The sequence below is a fragment of the Hippocampus zosterae genome, chromosome 5 (assembly GCF_025434085.1).
Source record: "Hippocampus zosterae strain Florida chromosome 5, ASM2543408v3, whole genome shotgun sequence".
Classification (NCBI taxonomy): Eukaryota; Metazoa; Chordata; class Actinopteri; order Syngnathiformes; family Syngnathidae; genus Hippocampus; species Hippocampus zosterae.
The window spans coordinates 10,856,123-10,870,807 of record NC_067455.1 but is presented as its reverse complement, the minus strand read 5'-3'; the positions used below and the strand labels follow the sequence as shown (position 1 = coordinate 10,870,807).

Sequence of the window (14,685 nt, the reverse complement as noted above, 5' to 3'; positions counted from 1 at the left end):
ACATCCTACATTTTTTGACATATTTATTCTCTGTCGTCTGAGCAACTAAACATAATAACTGGAACTTAGATGAATCTCAAAATTCAATGGTAACATCTGAAATATCACCACATACTTTAATCACATGCGAGGAAATAACCATGCGATGTATGCTGTTTTGAATTAACTGCACATTATGGTCTAGCGCAATAAATGACTCAAACATGAAATGAGATTCATTTTGAAATTTTGGGTGCAGCTGCAGAATGTGACAATGTCTCCGCGCGTGTGTTCGACATACAACACATACAACAGTCAACAGACTCCGTTTACCATGTGGAGTGTTGTATTATTTCACTAGGGGCGTTATGGTTGGTGAGGTCCAAAATGAAAAAGCAAAAACTTGAGTTAATAAGGCAGTATGCGATCTGAAAACGTTATTTTTTTGGGAACGTATTTTATACCTCACATTATTTGGTGCGGCACAACCCAGGACAAGACAAATGCTTTTGTTGTGTAGAAAAACTAAGATCTATTATACCTACGACTCACTTCATACTTCATGATACTGTGTATATAACAAGGACCGACGAGCGGTCCTTGGTCCTCGGCCTTGGCCTCGGGTTGCCGGTCATCGGATACAACGAGGGATTAGAGCCCCTAATCCTTCGTCCACAGGTATAAAGTGGGCCAGAGGACCGCAAAAATCACAAAGAAATCAAACAAAATCCAATCTTTCTTCTAATTTACTTTCGTTTTGTTTTTCTTTTTCAGTGTTTGGGTGGGGGATGCAACAGATAATGTTAAGTGCGCATGCGGGTTGCTACCCATTCAGCAAAGGCATCTGGCCCGGATTCGGCATGAAGCTGGCACAGCTGGCCGTGTGTCGCAGCGGCATAATGCATGTGGGCCGAACACGGCCCAGGACTGGCAAAGGAGGCACTGGTTTGGCTCTGGCAAACCAGATGCGGGGCAGTTGTGGAGTGAAGTATTTGGGCCAGAAATCAATTTACAACTCCAGCCCGTATATGACCAGCCCTTTGAGCCACCCTTAAATGCAGTTTCAGATTTATTTTTTCAACACACAGCCTGTTTTACAATTGCACACCGATGCGGAATTCCATTCATCACACACACACACACAAGCGCGCGCGCGCGCGCGCGCAAGGTTCAATCAGGTCCTCAGGATAATTTAAAAATGAAAAAAATGCATAAAAGACAGAATTAATCTTTTTAATAAGGTGCAATTCATCAAGTATCCGCTAGGGACACTGTTTTGGCCAGAGAAGAAGCAGCCTCAGTCCGTCACTGAGACAGAGCCATGACAGCAGACGCTATCAGCAGCATTCTCACATTTACACATTTAATAGCACTCTCCTTAGTTTGTAAGGTGTAGGCAGGGATTCCATTTAGATTTAATATGCACGGGTAAATGGTTTAAAACTTCCTTTCTTTATAAATCTTGTTTAATCATAAGCTGCATAACTATTTTTTCAATACCAATTACTTTTTAAAGTTTGTACAATCAATGGGTTCAGTTGCAATGCATATATGTGAATGATAAAAGTAAATTGCACATTTGTTGAAGGAAATGTAAGGTGCTTCATGAAATGTTTTGTAAAAGATACGTTCATTAAATGTAAACATTTTCCAAATGTTCTTGTGCTTCTTTATACCAAAACAAAGGAAAGACACGTTGTTTTGGTTGTTTATAGCAAAGTATGGTATCATTTTAATAGTCCGGCCCACTTGACATCTACCGAGGCCGTATGTGAAATGAGTTTCACACCAGTGATGTATAGTAAGGCGGTTTTAGCTGAAAAAAAAACCGAACATGTATATATAGTAAGGCGCTTTTAGGCGAAAAAAAACGACCATGTATAGTAAGGCGTTTTTAGCCGAAAAAAAACCTACCTTGTATAGTAAGGCATTTTTACCCCCAAAAAACGACCATTTATAGTAAGGAATTTTTAGCGTCAAAAACGACCATGTATAGTAAGGCATTTTTAGCCCCAAAAAACGACCATGTACTGTATATTAAGGCGTTTTTAGATGAACAAAAAACGACCATGTATAGTAGGGCATTTTTAGCCGAAAAAAACCCGACCATGTATAGTAAGGCATTTTTAGCCCCAAAAAACGACCATGTATTGTAAGGCGTTTTTGGCCGAAAAAAAACGACAGGCGTTTTTAGCCGAAAAAAACGACCATGTATAGTAAGGCATTTTTACCCCCAAAAAACGACCATGTATAGTAAGGAATTTTTAGCGTCAAAAACGACCATGTATAGTAAGGCATTTTTGGCCGAAAAAGACGACCATGTATAGTAAGCCGTTTTTAGCCCCCCAAAAAACGACCATGTACTGTATATTAAGGCGTTTTTAGATGAACAAAAAATGACCATGTATAGTAAGGCATTTTTAGCCGAAAAAAAACCAGACCATGTATAGTAAGGCATTTTTACCCGAAAAAAACGACCATGTATAGTAAGGCATTTTTAGCCCCCAAAAAACGACCATGTAGAGCAAGGCATTTTTAGCCCCCAAAAAACGACCATGTATAGTAAGGCGTTTTTAGCCGAAAAAAACCCAACCTTGTATAGTAAGGCGTTTTTAGCCGAAAAAACCGACCATGTATATAGTAAGGCATTTTTAGCCCCCAAAAAATGACCATGTATAGTAAGGCGTTTTTAGCCGAATAAAACGACCATGTATAGTAAGGCATTTTTAGCCCCCAAAAAACGACCATGTATAGGAAGGAATTTTTCGCGTCAAAAATGACCATGTATAGTAAGGCATTTTTAGCCCAAAAAATGACCATGTACAGTAAGGTATTTTTAGCCCCCCAAAATTGACCATGTATATAGCAAGGCGTTTTTAGCCGAAAAAAAATGACCATGAATAGTAAGGCGTTTTTAGCCGAAAAAAAACGACCATGTATAGGAAGGCATTTTTAGCCGAAAAAAAAGACCATGTATAGTAAGGCGTTTTTAGCCGAATAAAATGACCATGTAGAGTAAGGTGTTTTTAGACGAACAAAAAATGACCATGTATAGTAAGGCGTTTTTAGCCGAAAAAAACGACCATGTATAGTAAGGCGTTTTTAAACCCCCCAAAAACGACCATGTACTGTATATTAAGGCGTTTTTAGATGTACAAAAAATGACCATATATAGTAAGGCGTTTTTAGCTGAAAAAAACGACCATGTATAGTAAGGCATTTTTAGCCTAAAAACGACCATGTATAGTAAGGCGTTTTTAGCCCCCCCAAAAACGACCATCTACTGTATATTAAGGCGTTTTTAGATGAACAAAAAATGACCATGTATAGTAAGGCGTTTTTAGCTGAAAAAAACGACCATGTATAGTAAGGCATTTTTAGCCTAAAAAAACGACCATGTATAGTAAGGCGTTTTTAGCCCCCCAAAAAACGACCATGTACTGTATATTAAGGCGTTTTTAGATGAACAAAAAATGACCATGTATAGTAAGGCGTTTTTAGCCGAAAAAAAACGACCATGTATAGTAAGGCATTTTTAGCCCCAAAAAACGACCATGTATAGTAAGGCGTTTTTAGCTGAAAAAAACCTACCTTATATAGTAAGGCATTTTTACCCCCCAAAAACGACCATGTATAGTAAGGAATTTTTAGCGTCAAAAACGACCATGTATAGTAAGGCGTTTTTGGCCGAAAAAAATGACCATGTATAGTAAGGCATTTTTAGCCCCCCAAAAATGACCATGTATAGTAAGGCGTTTTTAGCCAAATAAAACGACCATGTAGAGTAAGGCGTTTTTAGCCTAAAAAAACGACAATGTATAGTAAGGCATTTTTAGCCGAAAAAAAAGACCATGTATAGTAAGGCGTTTTTAGCCGAAAAAAACCCAACCTTGTATAGTAAGGCGTTTTTAGCCGAAAAAACCGACCATGTATATAGTAAGGCATTTTTAGCCCCCAAAAAATGACCATGTATAGTAAGGCGTTTTTAGCCGAATAAAACGACCATGTATAGTAAGGCATTTTTAGCCCCCAAAAAACGACCATGTATAGGAAGGAATTTTTCGCGTCAAAAATGACCATGTATAGTAAGGCATTTTTAGCCCAAAAAATGACCATGTACAGTAAGGTATTTTTAGCCCCCCAAAATTGACCATGTATATAGCAAGGCGTTTTTAGCCGAAAAAAAATGACCATGAATAGTAAGGCGTTTTTAGCCGAAAAAAAACGACCATGTATAGGAAGGCATTTTTAGCCGAAAAAAAAGACCATGTATAGTAAGGCGTTTTTAAACCCCCCAAAAACGACCATGTACTGTATATTAAGGCGTTTTTAGATGTACAAAAAATGACCATATATAGTAAGGCGTTTTTAGCTGAAAAAAACGACCATGTATAGTAAGGCATTTTTAGCCTAAAAACGACCATGTATAGTAAGGCGTTTTTAGCCCCCCCAAAAACGACCATCTACTGTATATTAAGGCGTTTTTAGATGAACAAAAAATGACCATGTATAGTAAGGCGTTTTTAGCTGAAAAAAACGACCATGTATAGTAAGGCATTTTTAGCCTAAAAACGACCATGTATAGTAAGGCGTTTTTAGCCCCCCCAAAAACGACCATCTACTGTATATTAAGGCGTTTTTAGATGAACAAAAAATGACCATGTATAGTAAGGCGTTTTTAGCTGAAAAAAACGACCATGTATAGTAAGGCATTTTTAGCCTAAAAAAACGACCATGTATAGTAAGGCGTTTTTAGCCCCCCAAAAAACGACCATGTACTGTATATTAAGGCGTTTTTAGATGAACAAAAAATGACCATGTATAGTAAGGCGTTTTTAGCCGAAAAAAAACGACCATGTATAGTAAGGCATTTTTAGCCCCAAAAAACGACCATGTATAGTAAGGCGTTTTTAGCTGAAAAAAACCTACCTTATATAGTAAGGCATTTTTACCCCCCAAAAACTACCATGTATAGTAAGGAATTTTTAGCGTCAAAAACGACCATGTATAGTAAGGCGTTTTTGGCCGAAAAAAATGACCATGTATAGTAAGGCGTTTTAGCCTAAAAAAACGACCATGTATAGTAAGGCATTTTTAGCCCCCCAAAAATGACCATGTATAGTAAGGCGTTTTTAGCCAAATAAAACGACCATGTAGAGTAAGGCGTTTTTAGCCTAAAAAAACGACAATGTATAGTAAGGCATTTTTAGCCGAAAAAAAAGACCATGTATAGTAAGGCGTTTTTAGCCCCCCAAAAAACGACCATGTACTGTATATTAAGGCGTTTTTAGATGAACAAAAAATGACCATGTATAGTAAGGCGTTTTTATACATATCCCCTTTCTAAGCCAAGAAAGCTGCACAATAGCAAGAAATGAAAACACAGAGAGAATTAAGAGTATCATGACTTTTATTGTGTTGGTATTTTTAAAAGGTGTTTTATGCTGTCATTTATACATATGAATGTGGCGCTGGGCTGGCTTCTTGGCCCACTGGTTAGGTCGTTGGAGTACGAACGCAGAGGTCCAGGGTTCAAATTCATTCATTCATTTTCTCATCCCCTTGTCCTCACAAGGGTCGGGGTCGGGTGTGTGTGCTGGAGCCTCCCCCAGCTGTCTTCAGGCCATCGGCAGAGGAGAGGGGGCACCCTCACCCGGCTGACAGCCAATCAAGAAATCCATTTGCACCATTTTTTTCAGCTAAAAATGCCTTACATGGTCGTTTTTTGGGGGTAAAAATGCATTACTATACATGGTGGTTTTTTTGGCTAAAAACGCCTTCCTATACATGGTCATTTTTTGGGGGCTAAAAATGCCTTACTATATACATGGTCGGTTTTTTCGGCTAACAACGCCTTACTATACAAGGTTGGGTTTTTTTTCGGCTAAAAACGCTGTGCTATATGTACATGGTCGTTTTCTTCGGCTAAAAACGCCTTACTATACAGGGTCGGGTTTTTTTCGTTCAAAATCGCCATACTATACATCGTTGTTTTTTTCGGCTAAAAACGCCTTACTATTATGGTCATTTTTTTCGGCTAAAAAAGCCTTAATATACAGTACATGGCCATTTTTTTCCAGCGAAAAACGCCTTAATATACATGGTCGTTTTTTTGGGCTAAAAACGGCTGAGTATACATGGTCATTTTTTTCGGCTAAAAGCGCTTTATTATACGTGGTCCTTTTTTTTGGTTCAAAATGCCTTACTATACATGGTCTTTTTTTCAGTTAAAAACGCCTTACTATACATGGTCGGAGTTTTTTTTCGGCTAAAAACGCCTTACTAAACATGGTCGGTTTTTTTTCGGCTCAAAACGCCTTACTATACATGGTAATTTTTTTCGGCTGAAAGCGCCTTACTATACGTGGTCCTTTTTTTTCCGATCATGTATTGTAGGGTGTCTACAATACATGATCGGGGGGGGTTTCGGCTAAAAACGCCTTACTGTACATGGTCGTTCTGATATTCATAATCAAGAATTCTGACACTCAAAAGTATAATGTATCAAGGGTAAATGTTTGAAAACGACGCATTAACAATGAAATCCTCAGTACTGCTACTGAATTATTTAAATTTTTGCAGCATTTGTTTATAATTGTATGTATATGTTGTTGTTTGTGTTATTATCTTATGCAATTGAATAAGTAGACCATTTCAGAATTCAAAATTTGGGACTCTCAATGCATAATGGGACTCATACTTTTCTGATCAGCGAGTCCCTGGGACTCGCTGCCGTTAAACTGTAAAATGATCACTGCAGAGATTACCGCTTTTTCTGCACTCAGTGATTGATTTCTATGCAAAGTCATTTCAACTTGTCTTCGGTGCCATGTCATGCCTGTTGAGTGTTGATTTTCTTCATATTAAGAAACGAAATTCATAAATGTATATCATATGCTTTTTTGTTTTTCTCAGTATGAATAACACGTACCCCGACTGTTCTACTCTTTGAATAAAAACACTTCATTCAAGCGTTAGGGAGCGCAAGGGGTTCTGATGGAGGGGTGTTGCAAATCATGAAGACCTGCCAAGTGGTATGATAGCATTGTTTTATACATGTCCTCGGCTAGGCCTCAGTTTCAATGTCAGTCCTTGGTCCATGCCCTTGGCCTCGGAAAATTTCTCAAGTCCTTGGCCACAACACTGATACATATACACTATTAAGCTCTGATAAAATAATGCCAGTGTCAACAATCTTCAGTATCACGCAATCTCCAAATATTGCACGTACATTCATAAATACACATGTTTGCTTTGTGCCTCCACGTTAACGCATCTGCATGTGTATGACACATGTGACTAAGAACAAAACATTGGATAAAGAGAAGCCCCGACGTAACACACATACACCCGCGCACATGCTTGCACACATGTCGGTAAAAGTCCACACAAACGAGCAGCGGTCGCAAAATTAGGCACATCTGCACAATCAAATGCCATCCAACACCAGTACCGACACCAGTTACCTGTCAATACATTGATCCAAATTTAAAAAATAAGATTTTACATGTTGTCGTTCTCTATCTTAGATCTATCTGGCTAACAAAATAAAGTACTAATTGGTGTCAAGCCAGTATGTGGAAGTGATACATCTCGACTGAGATAATATTTTTGTATGTTGGGGAGGGGCTAAATTAAGTCTGCGTCGTTCGTGAAAGTTACAGGTCATCTTTGCCATTAAGTGCATGTACATGCTCACTTTCAGTGTATTTTTTTCTTTTCAAAATGCCATTTATTTTAAAGGGTAACGTAGGATGACTGAAGTGATATGAAAGTGTTTTGGATCATAATTTTCGGTACATTTCGAGGTTAAATAAATAATATAAGCACTTTTTGGTGGTGTTTTATTGTGCAGTTGTACCTAATATTGTGGCTAGCGAGTGTATAAGTTCATATTCACACAGATTAAGTCCCTCTGTGCCCCATCCCATCTCTCTACCCCATTCGACCTAAGTGTGTTTATGGTGGGAACGTGAAGAACTTTCTTCACACTGTTGTCTTGTGGTCCTTCGTCACGTCTGACAAACAAACCCAAAAAAATGTCTTCCACTGAAGTGTGCTTTGGTTTCGTGCTGTCAAAGCTGAGCGTCTTTGGTCCTCGCCTGATGCAGACTGTAGCAAGACACCCCTCCCAGGCCCATTCATTGACAAAAGAGCGGAAGACCCACGGCCGAGAAATGCCAGGTCCAACAACTCCAGATCTCAGTTTGAATACAATTCAGTCAGAAGGTGCACGTTCCCCTGATAAGGATCTCTTCCATGTATCTTTTAGGCATCCCCAGTTTGATCTGACGTCAGCTGCTCTTGGTCGGAGATGTTGTCCGCGGCTGGCGGCCTCGCCCGGTCGAAGAAACCGCACTGAGAGGGAAAACAGCAAGGCTTTAAAAAAGTCAAAAGATGACCACGTTGGGAAAACAGTTAATTACGGACGCACCTTCCACATCGCGAGCGTTAGCACGGCGAGCACGAGCAACCCAAGCAGTATGGCCAGGATGATGACCCAGAGTGGAACAGCAAAGGACACATCTGGTGTCCCCCATAACACAGGTGTCCCCATCTACATGGCACACATTCAACACAAGATTCATTCATCATCATTTTCTATAATGACCTCCTTTGACTTCTCAGCTGACCTTCACAGCAAGGGAGGGGTAAAATATTGATATTGTGATGTATACACAGTGCAGTATCGACACCATCAACATCAGATATCAATATTGTTGCTGTCAGACATCCACTGATGTGCAAATGCGAAGTCTTGCATCCGTTTTTTATTTCTTTTTATTGTGCGTGTCATCATTAACCCTTTCAGGACAGCGGTTACTTCAGTGGACAGCTTGCCATTTTAGCAGGTTACGAGGTTCAGGCCATGGGTATGCTGGGGCATATCCCAGATTATTTTAGATGAGAGGCAGCGTGCACCCAGAAAATCAGAGGGCAACTATTGGAAATGACCATTTACCCCAAAAATAATAGTCCCAATTATTTTGATTGATATCGACACCATGTTGACTAAAAACAATTATTCGTTGAATTAAAAAATGTGTATTTATTCAACAACTGAACCTTACTACTCAAAGCTACCATCAACCCTCCAAAGAAGTGATCCTCAACAGATTCCCAACCAGATTTGAGCTAAATCAAAATCTCCCAGAATCTTACCGATATGGTGCGTTGAGACAGGGTGGGGGGCTGGACCCGATAAGGCATGGACAGGACCGTGAAGGTCACAGTAGAGTTGAGAACGTAAGGGTCATTACGCCGCTGCGGGACAAATATGCAAGTTGTTTGAGTAACAATCAGAATGAAGCGTGCCGAAGAAAATTGGCTGAACCGACACAACCTTTTGTATGCCAAAAGTCAGGGATGTGACTTCAAGCTTTTTAATTTAGTTCCAAGGCAAACCTCGCCGCACCCGATAAACAAAAGGTGAATGAAGCAAAGATGTGTAACCAGACACTGACCTGCAGGAACGTATGTGCCCACAGTCTTGAGCGGACTTTAACGACAGCGCTCTGGCCGCGATTCAATCGGCCCACGACGCACGTGATTCTCAGGCAGGAGATGTTCGTGCAGTTCTGCAGAAGAGACACCTGTCAACATTTTGATTCACGTTCCGGAGAGGTTGCACGATGATATCGCGTTTCTCACCAGGATTTTACCGCCATGACTTTGGGCGGTGCTGGCGGCTCGCTTGTGGCGGCGAAGAGGTGCGCTGGTGTTCCTCAAGAAGCCAAGAAGTTCAGGAGTATCTTGAATGGATGATATCTAGAAAAAAAACAGATGAATGGGTTGCTCTCAGAAGACGTGGACCAGGAGTGTGACATGTGAGCCTAAAACTGAACTAGTGCAAAACCAGTTCAAAAAGATATATGCTATAAGGCGAAAACTCCCAAAACACGAAGCACTCAAGTACCAAATTCTGTTTTAAATAATTATTTTTACACTTGAACAGCTTCACCACCTTCACGCACACGTTACAAAAGAATCGATTGCATTTCAATTCGGGCGGCCCGGTAGTCCGGTGGTTAGCACGTCGGCTTCACAGTGCAGAGGTACCGGGTTCGATTCCAGCTACGGCCTCCCTGTGTGGAGCTTGCATGTTCTCACCGGGCCTGCGTGGGTTTTCTCCGGGTGCTCCGGTTTCCTCCCACATTCCAAAAACATGCGTGGCAGGCTGATTGAACACTCGAAATTGTCCCTAGGTGTGAGTGTGAGTGCGAATGGTTGTTCGTTTCTGTGTGCCCTGCGATTGGCTGGCAACCGATTCAGGGTGTCCCCCGCCTACTGCCCGAAGAGAGCTGGGATAGGCTCCAGCACCCCCCGCGACCCATGTGAGGATAAAGCGGCTTGGAAGATGAATGAATGAATGAATGAATGAATGAATGAATGAATGAATGCATTTCAATTCATTTTCATGGGAAAAGATGATATGAGATACGAATGTTTGCGTAGTAGCGGAACAAATGACATTTGTACCTCAAGGCACTGCCTTGTGTGTGTTTTTAAGATATACTTTATTTGTCCCACACTGGCGAAATTTAAACCCAATATATTACACACATTCCTGTGATTTGTTTCGATATGTACACTATGTGTTTCTAAACAAAACAATCGCCTTATGTGGATACTTCAGTCTTACCTGTAGTCCAAGCGGATTGAGGCTGCCATTCGTCCGACAGTTTATTGGTCCATCGGTTCTAATCTCCATCGCATACAGCAGGTTCTCGTCACGGAAGCGGGAAGGCCAGCCAACCTCAACCTCGGCCTCCCGAATACTACTGGGACCCGAGTTATGGAGCTGGAAACGTTAGAAGTGGTCGACAAGTTAGTCGTTTTATTGCTGTGGGCCTCAAGTGACTCTGCGCTATAATTGGGTTATCATAACTGTGGCGTGATGACACGAGCCACCTGGCTTTTTGGCTGCACGCTGCAACGCTAATAGACCTTCACTCAGTGGGGATTGAAGACAGAGACAAGACAAATCTACAGAATCGGCCCTCGTTTGGCAGCAGGACGAGGGCGAATGAATCGGGAGCTTAAATGAACCATCAATTCGACAAAGCCATCTTTTACACTCGCTCACACATTCTCGCATAGAAACACGCGTTCATTAACAGTGAGGTAAGTCATCCAAACAGGACATGATCCCGGTGCTGCGGGGCAGGAATTCTGGCTGAAGGAGCAACAAGGAAAAAAAAAACTGTCCTCTTTAAGTAGAAGCAGCTGCCAAGTGGGAAAAGTACCGCCAATGAAAATCATTATCAGCTGCAGGAAAGTCCAGACGCTGCAGCGCTCTAGTTCAATGAAGCCGTGGCCCCTTTAAAATCCAGACACATCACATGTACAGCACATGGACACACACACACACGCACACACACACGCATTCCTGTACGACTATATTTGTGAGGTCCGGGTAACTCCAGATAGGGAGTGAGGACCACCCTTTCTGATAGGTTTAGAGAGGAACTAGTCTTAGATTTGTACACTAGATGTCACCCCAACTACTTTCCCCACTTCAACTTCTTTAAAAAACAGAGCAATAAAAAGTAGACTTGAAACTGAAATCATAGCAGGAGTGAGGACTCTGAATGGGCACATTCAAAGTCCTCACTCCTGTTGTGACTTTGGTTAAAATATCTTATCTTTTTTGGTTTTGTTGCAGTTAAGCATACAAATCAACTTTTGGTATGGCCTTCAGAGTTTTTCCTCTCTTATTAACCTGCAATTACACAGCAGACATTTTGTATTTTAATTTTAAAAAGTGTGAGTAGTCTGTTTTATGAATAATTTGATAGTTTCAACTTAAGATAAGCAGAGTTCCTCATTTATACATTATATATCAATCACAACTTGAACCGATTGATTGCTGTACAATTACTACTACAATAAAAGTGACCCATGCTTTGGCCAATTAATTTACGGAACTAAATCAAATATATTGTAAAACTTTATAAGTACATGTCAACATTAAATCTCACCTCAAGTAGAACATTTTTAACAACACTGCTCAGGAAGAGTAGAAAAGAATTGAAAAAAAAATACTCCAGCAAGAAAATTTAAATTTAAAAATGAAGAACTCGAGAAGCAGATCTTTTCTTGAAGTTCTTTACGTCTTTACAGGTTCTTTGAGCCAAGGCCTGCGGCTCTTTCATTTTGCAGTCAGTGCATTGTTCTTGCTTGACACCCTTTTATAAGTCTCCCCAGGTGTTTTTCCACAGCAGCCTTTTCTTCTTCATTCCATGGTCTCCTCAAATTTGCTCTGGGAGACCCTAAATATGATGACAATTGCAATTTAATGATACTCACAAAGACCACCTTGTGATAGCTTTACAATGTGGATTTCATACGTAAAAAAAATAAAAGTACTTGTCTTTTTCTCCAATTTAGATTTTGCCTGCTCTTTGGGTGTAAGGTTTTTTCCATTCATCCATCATCTACCGCTTACCCGGGGCCGGGTCGCGGGGGCAACAGCTTTAGCAGGGAAGCCCAGACTTCCCTCTCCCTAGCTACTTCTTCCAGCTCTCCCCGGGGGATCCCGAGTCGTTCCCAGGCAAGCTGGGTGACATAGTCTCTCCAGCGTGTCCTGGGTCTCCTCCCGGTGGGACATGACCGGTACACCTCACCGGGGAGGCGCTCAGGAGGCATCCGAATCAGATGCCCAAGCCACCTCATCTGGCTCCTCTCGATGTGGAGGAGAAGCGGCTGGACTCTGAGCCCCTCCCGGATGACTGAGCTTCTCACCTTATCTCTAAGGGAGAGCCCGGACACCCTGCGGAGAAAACTCATTTCAGCCGCTTGTATCCGGGATCTCGTTCTTTCGGTCACGACCCATAGCTCGTGACCATAGGTGAGGGTTGGGACGTAGATCGACCGGTAAATTGAGAGCTTTGCCCTTTGGCTCAGCTCCTTCTTCACCACGACAGACCGATACAACGTCCGCATCACAGCAGACGCTGCACCGATCCGCCTGTCGATCTCCCGCTCCCTCCTACCCCCACTCGTGAACAAGACCCCAAGATACTTGAACTCCTCCACTTGGGGTAAGATCTCCTCCCCGACCCGGAGGGGGCACTCCACCCTTTTCCGACCGAGGACCATGGTTTCAGATTTGGAGGTGCTGATTTCCATCCCAACCGCTTCACACTCGGCTGCGAAACGCTCCAGTGAGAGTTGGAGAGCCCCGTTTGAAGGAGCCAACAGCACCACATCATCTGCAAAAAGCAGGGATGTAATACTGAGGCCCCCAAAACTGACCCCCTCAACGCTTCGGCTGCGCCTAGAAATTATGTCCATAAAGATTATGAACAGAATCGGCGACAAAGGGCAGCCTTGGCGGAGTCCTACCCCCACTGGAAACGATTCCGACTTACTGCTGGCAATGCGAACCAAACTCTGACATCGGTGGTATAGTGACCGAACAGCCCGTATCAGGGGGTTCGGTACCCCATACCCACGAAGCACCCCCCACAGAACTCCCCGAGGGACACGGTCAAACGCCTTCTCCAAGTCCACAAAACACATGTAGACTGGTTGGGCGAATTCCCACATACCCTCAAGGACCCTGCTAAGGGTGTAGAGCTGGTCCACTGTTCCACGGCCGGGACGAAAACCACACTGCTCCTCCTCAATCTGAGGCTCGACTTCCTGACGGACCCTCCTCTCCAGCACCCCTGAATAGACCTTACCAGGGAGGCTGAGGAGTGTGATCCCTCTGTAGTTGGAACACACCCTCCGGTCCCCCTTTTTAAAAAGAGGGACTACCACCCCGGTCTGCCAATCCAGAGGCACTCTCCCTGTTGTCCACGCGATGTTGCAGAGGCGTGTCAACCAGGACAGCCCCGCAACATCCAGAGCCTTGAGGAACTCCGGGCGGATCTCATCCACCCCTGGGGCCTTGCCACCGAGGAGCTTTTTAACCACATCGGTGACTTCAACCACAGAGATAGGAGAGCCCACCTCAGAGTCCCCGGGCTCTGCTTCCTCCAAGGAAGGCGTGTTGGTGGAGTTGAGGAGGTCTTCGAAGTACTCTGCCCACCGGTTCACAATGTCCCGAGTCGAAGTCAGCAGCGCCCCATCCCCACTGTACACAGTGTTAGTGGTGCACTGCTTCCCCCTCCTGAGACGTCGGATGGTGGACCAGAATTTCCTCGAAGCCGTCCGGAAGTCCGCTTGCATGGCCTCACCGAACTCTTCCCACGCTCGGGTTTTTGCCTCGGCGACCACCGAAGCCGCGGTCCGCTTGGCCAGTCGATACCCGTCAGCTGCCTCTGGGGTCCCACAGGCCATAAAGGCTCGATAGGACTCCTTCAGCTTGACGGCATCCCTTACTGCTGGTGTGCACCAGCGAGTACGGGGATTGCCGCCACGACAGGCACCAACCAACTTACGGCCACAACTCAGATTGGCCGCCTCAACAATAGAGGCACGGAACATGGTCCACTCGGACTCAATGTCCCCCGTCTCCCCCGGAACATGGGAAAAGCTCTGTCGGAGGTGGGAGTTGAAACTCCTTCTGACAGGGGATTCCGCCAGACGCTCCCAACAAACCCTCACTATACGTTTGGGTCTGCCAGGACGGACCGGCATCTTCCCCCACCATCGGAGCCTACTCACCACCAGGTGGTGATCAGTTGACAGCTCCGCCCCTCTCTTCACCCGAGTGTCCAGAACATGCGGCCGCAAATCCGATGATACAACTACAAA

The 14,685-nt window shown here is 43.2% G+C and overlaps 3 protein-coding genes across 8 annotated transcripts in view; 2 read left to right on the top strand and 1 right to left on the bottom strand.

Annotated features, from left to right (window-relative positions):
- The window catches only part of gra (granulito), a 229,659-nt gene that overhangs the window by 64,267 nt on the left and 150,707 nt on the right, over window positions 1-14,685 (top strand). The gene's annotated exons all lie outside the window — the stretch shown is intronic.
- stmn2a (stathmin 2a) overlaps window positions 1-14,685 on the top strand; it is a 198,229-nt gene that overhangs the window by 54,021 nt on the left and 129,523 nt on the right. The gene's annotated exons all lie outside the window — the stretch shown is intronic.
- itga8 (integrin, alpha 8) overlaps window positions 308-14,685 on the bottom strand; it is a 70,675-nt gene continuing 56,297 nt past the window's right edge. For both annotated transcript variants that reach the window (XM_052066062.1, XM_052066063.1), the window contains 7 exons: window positions 10,622-10,780; window positions 9,631-9,747; window positions 9,444-9,557; window positions 9,142-9,243; window positions 8,414-8,536; window positions 7,124-8,337; window positions 308-537 (listed from right to left, as the gene is read on the bottom strand). In XM_052066062.1, the coding sequence (XP_051922022.1) occupies window positions 8,248-8,337; window positions 8,414-8,536; window positions 9,142-9,243; window positions 9,444-9,557; window positions 9,631-9,747; window positions 10,622-10,780 (705 nt within the window). In that variant the 3' untranslated portion in view covers window positions 308-537; window positions 7,124-8,247. The remainder of the gene's footprint in view (window positions 538-7,123; window positions 8,338-8,413; window positions 8,537-9,141; window positions 9,244-9,443; window positions 9,558-9,630; window positions 9,748-10,621; window positions 10,781-14,685) is intronic.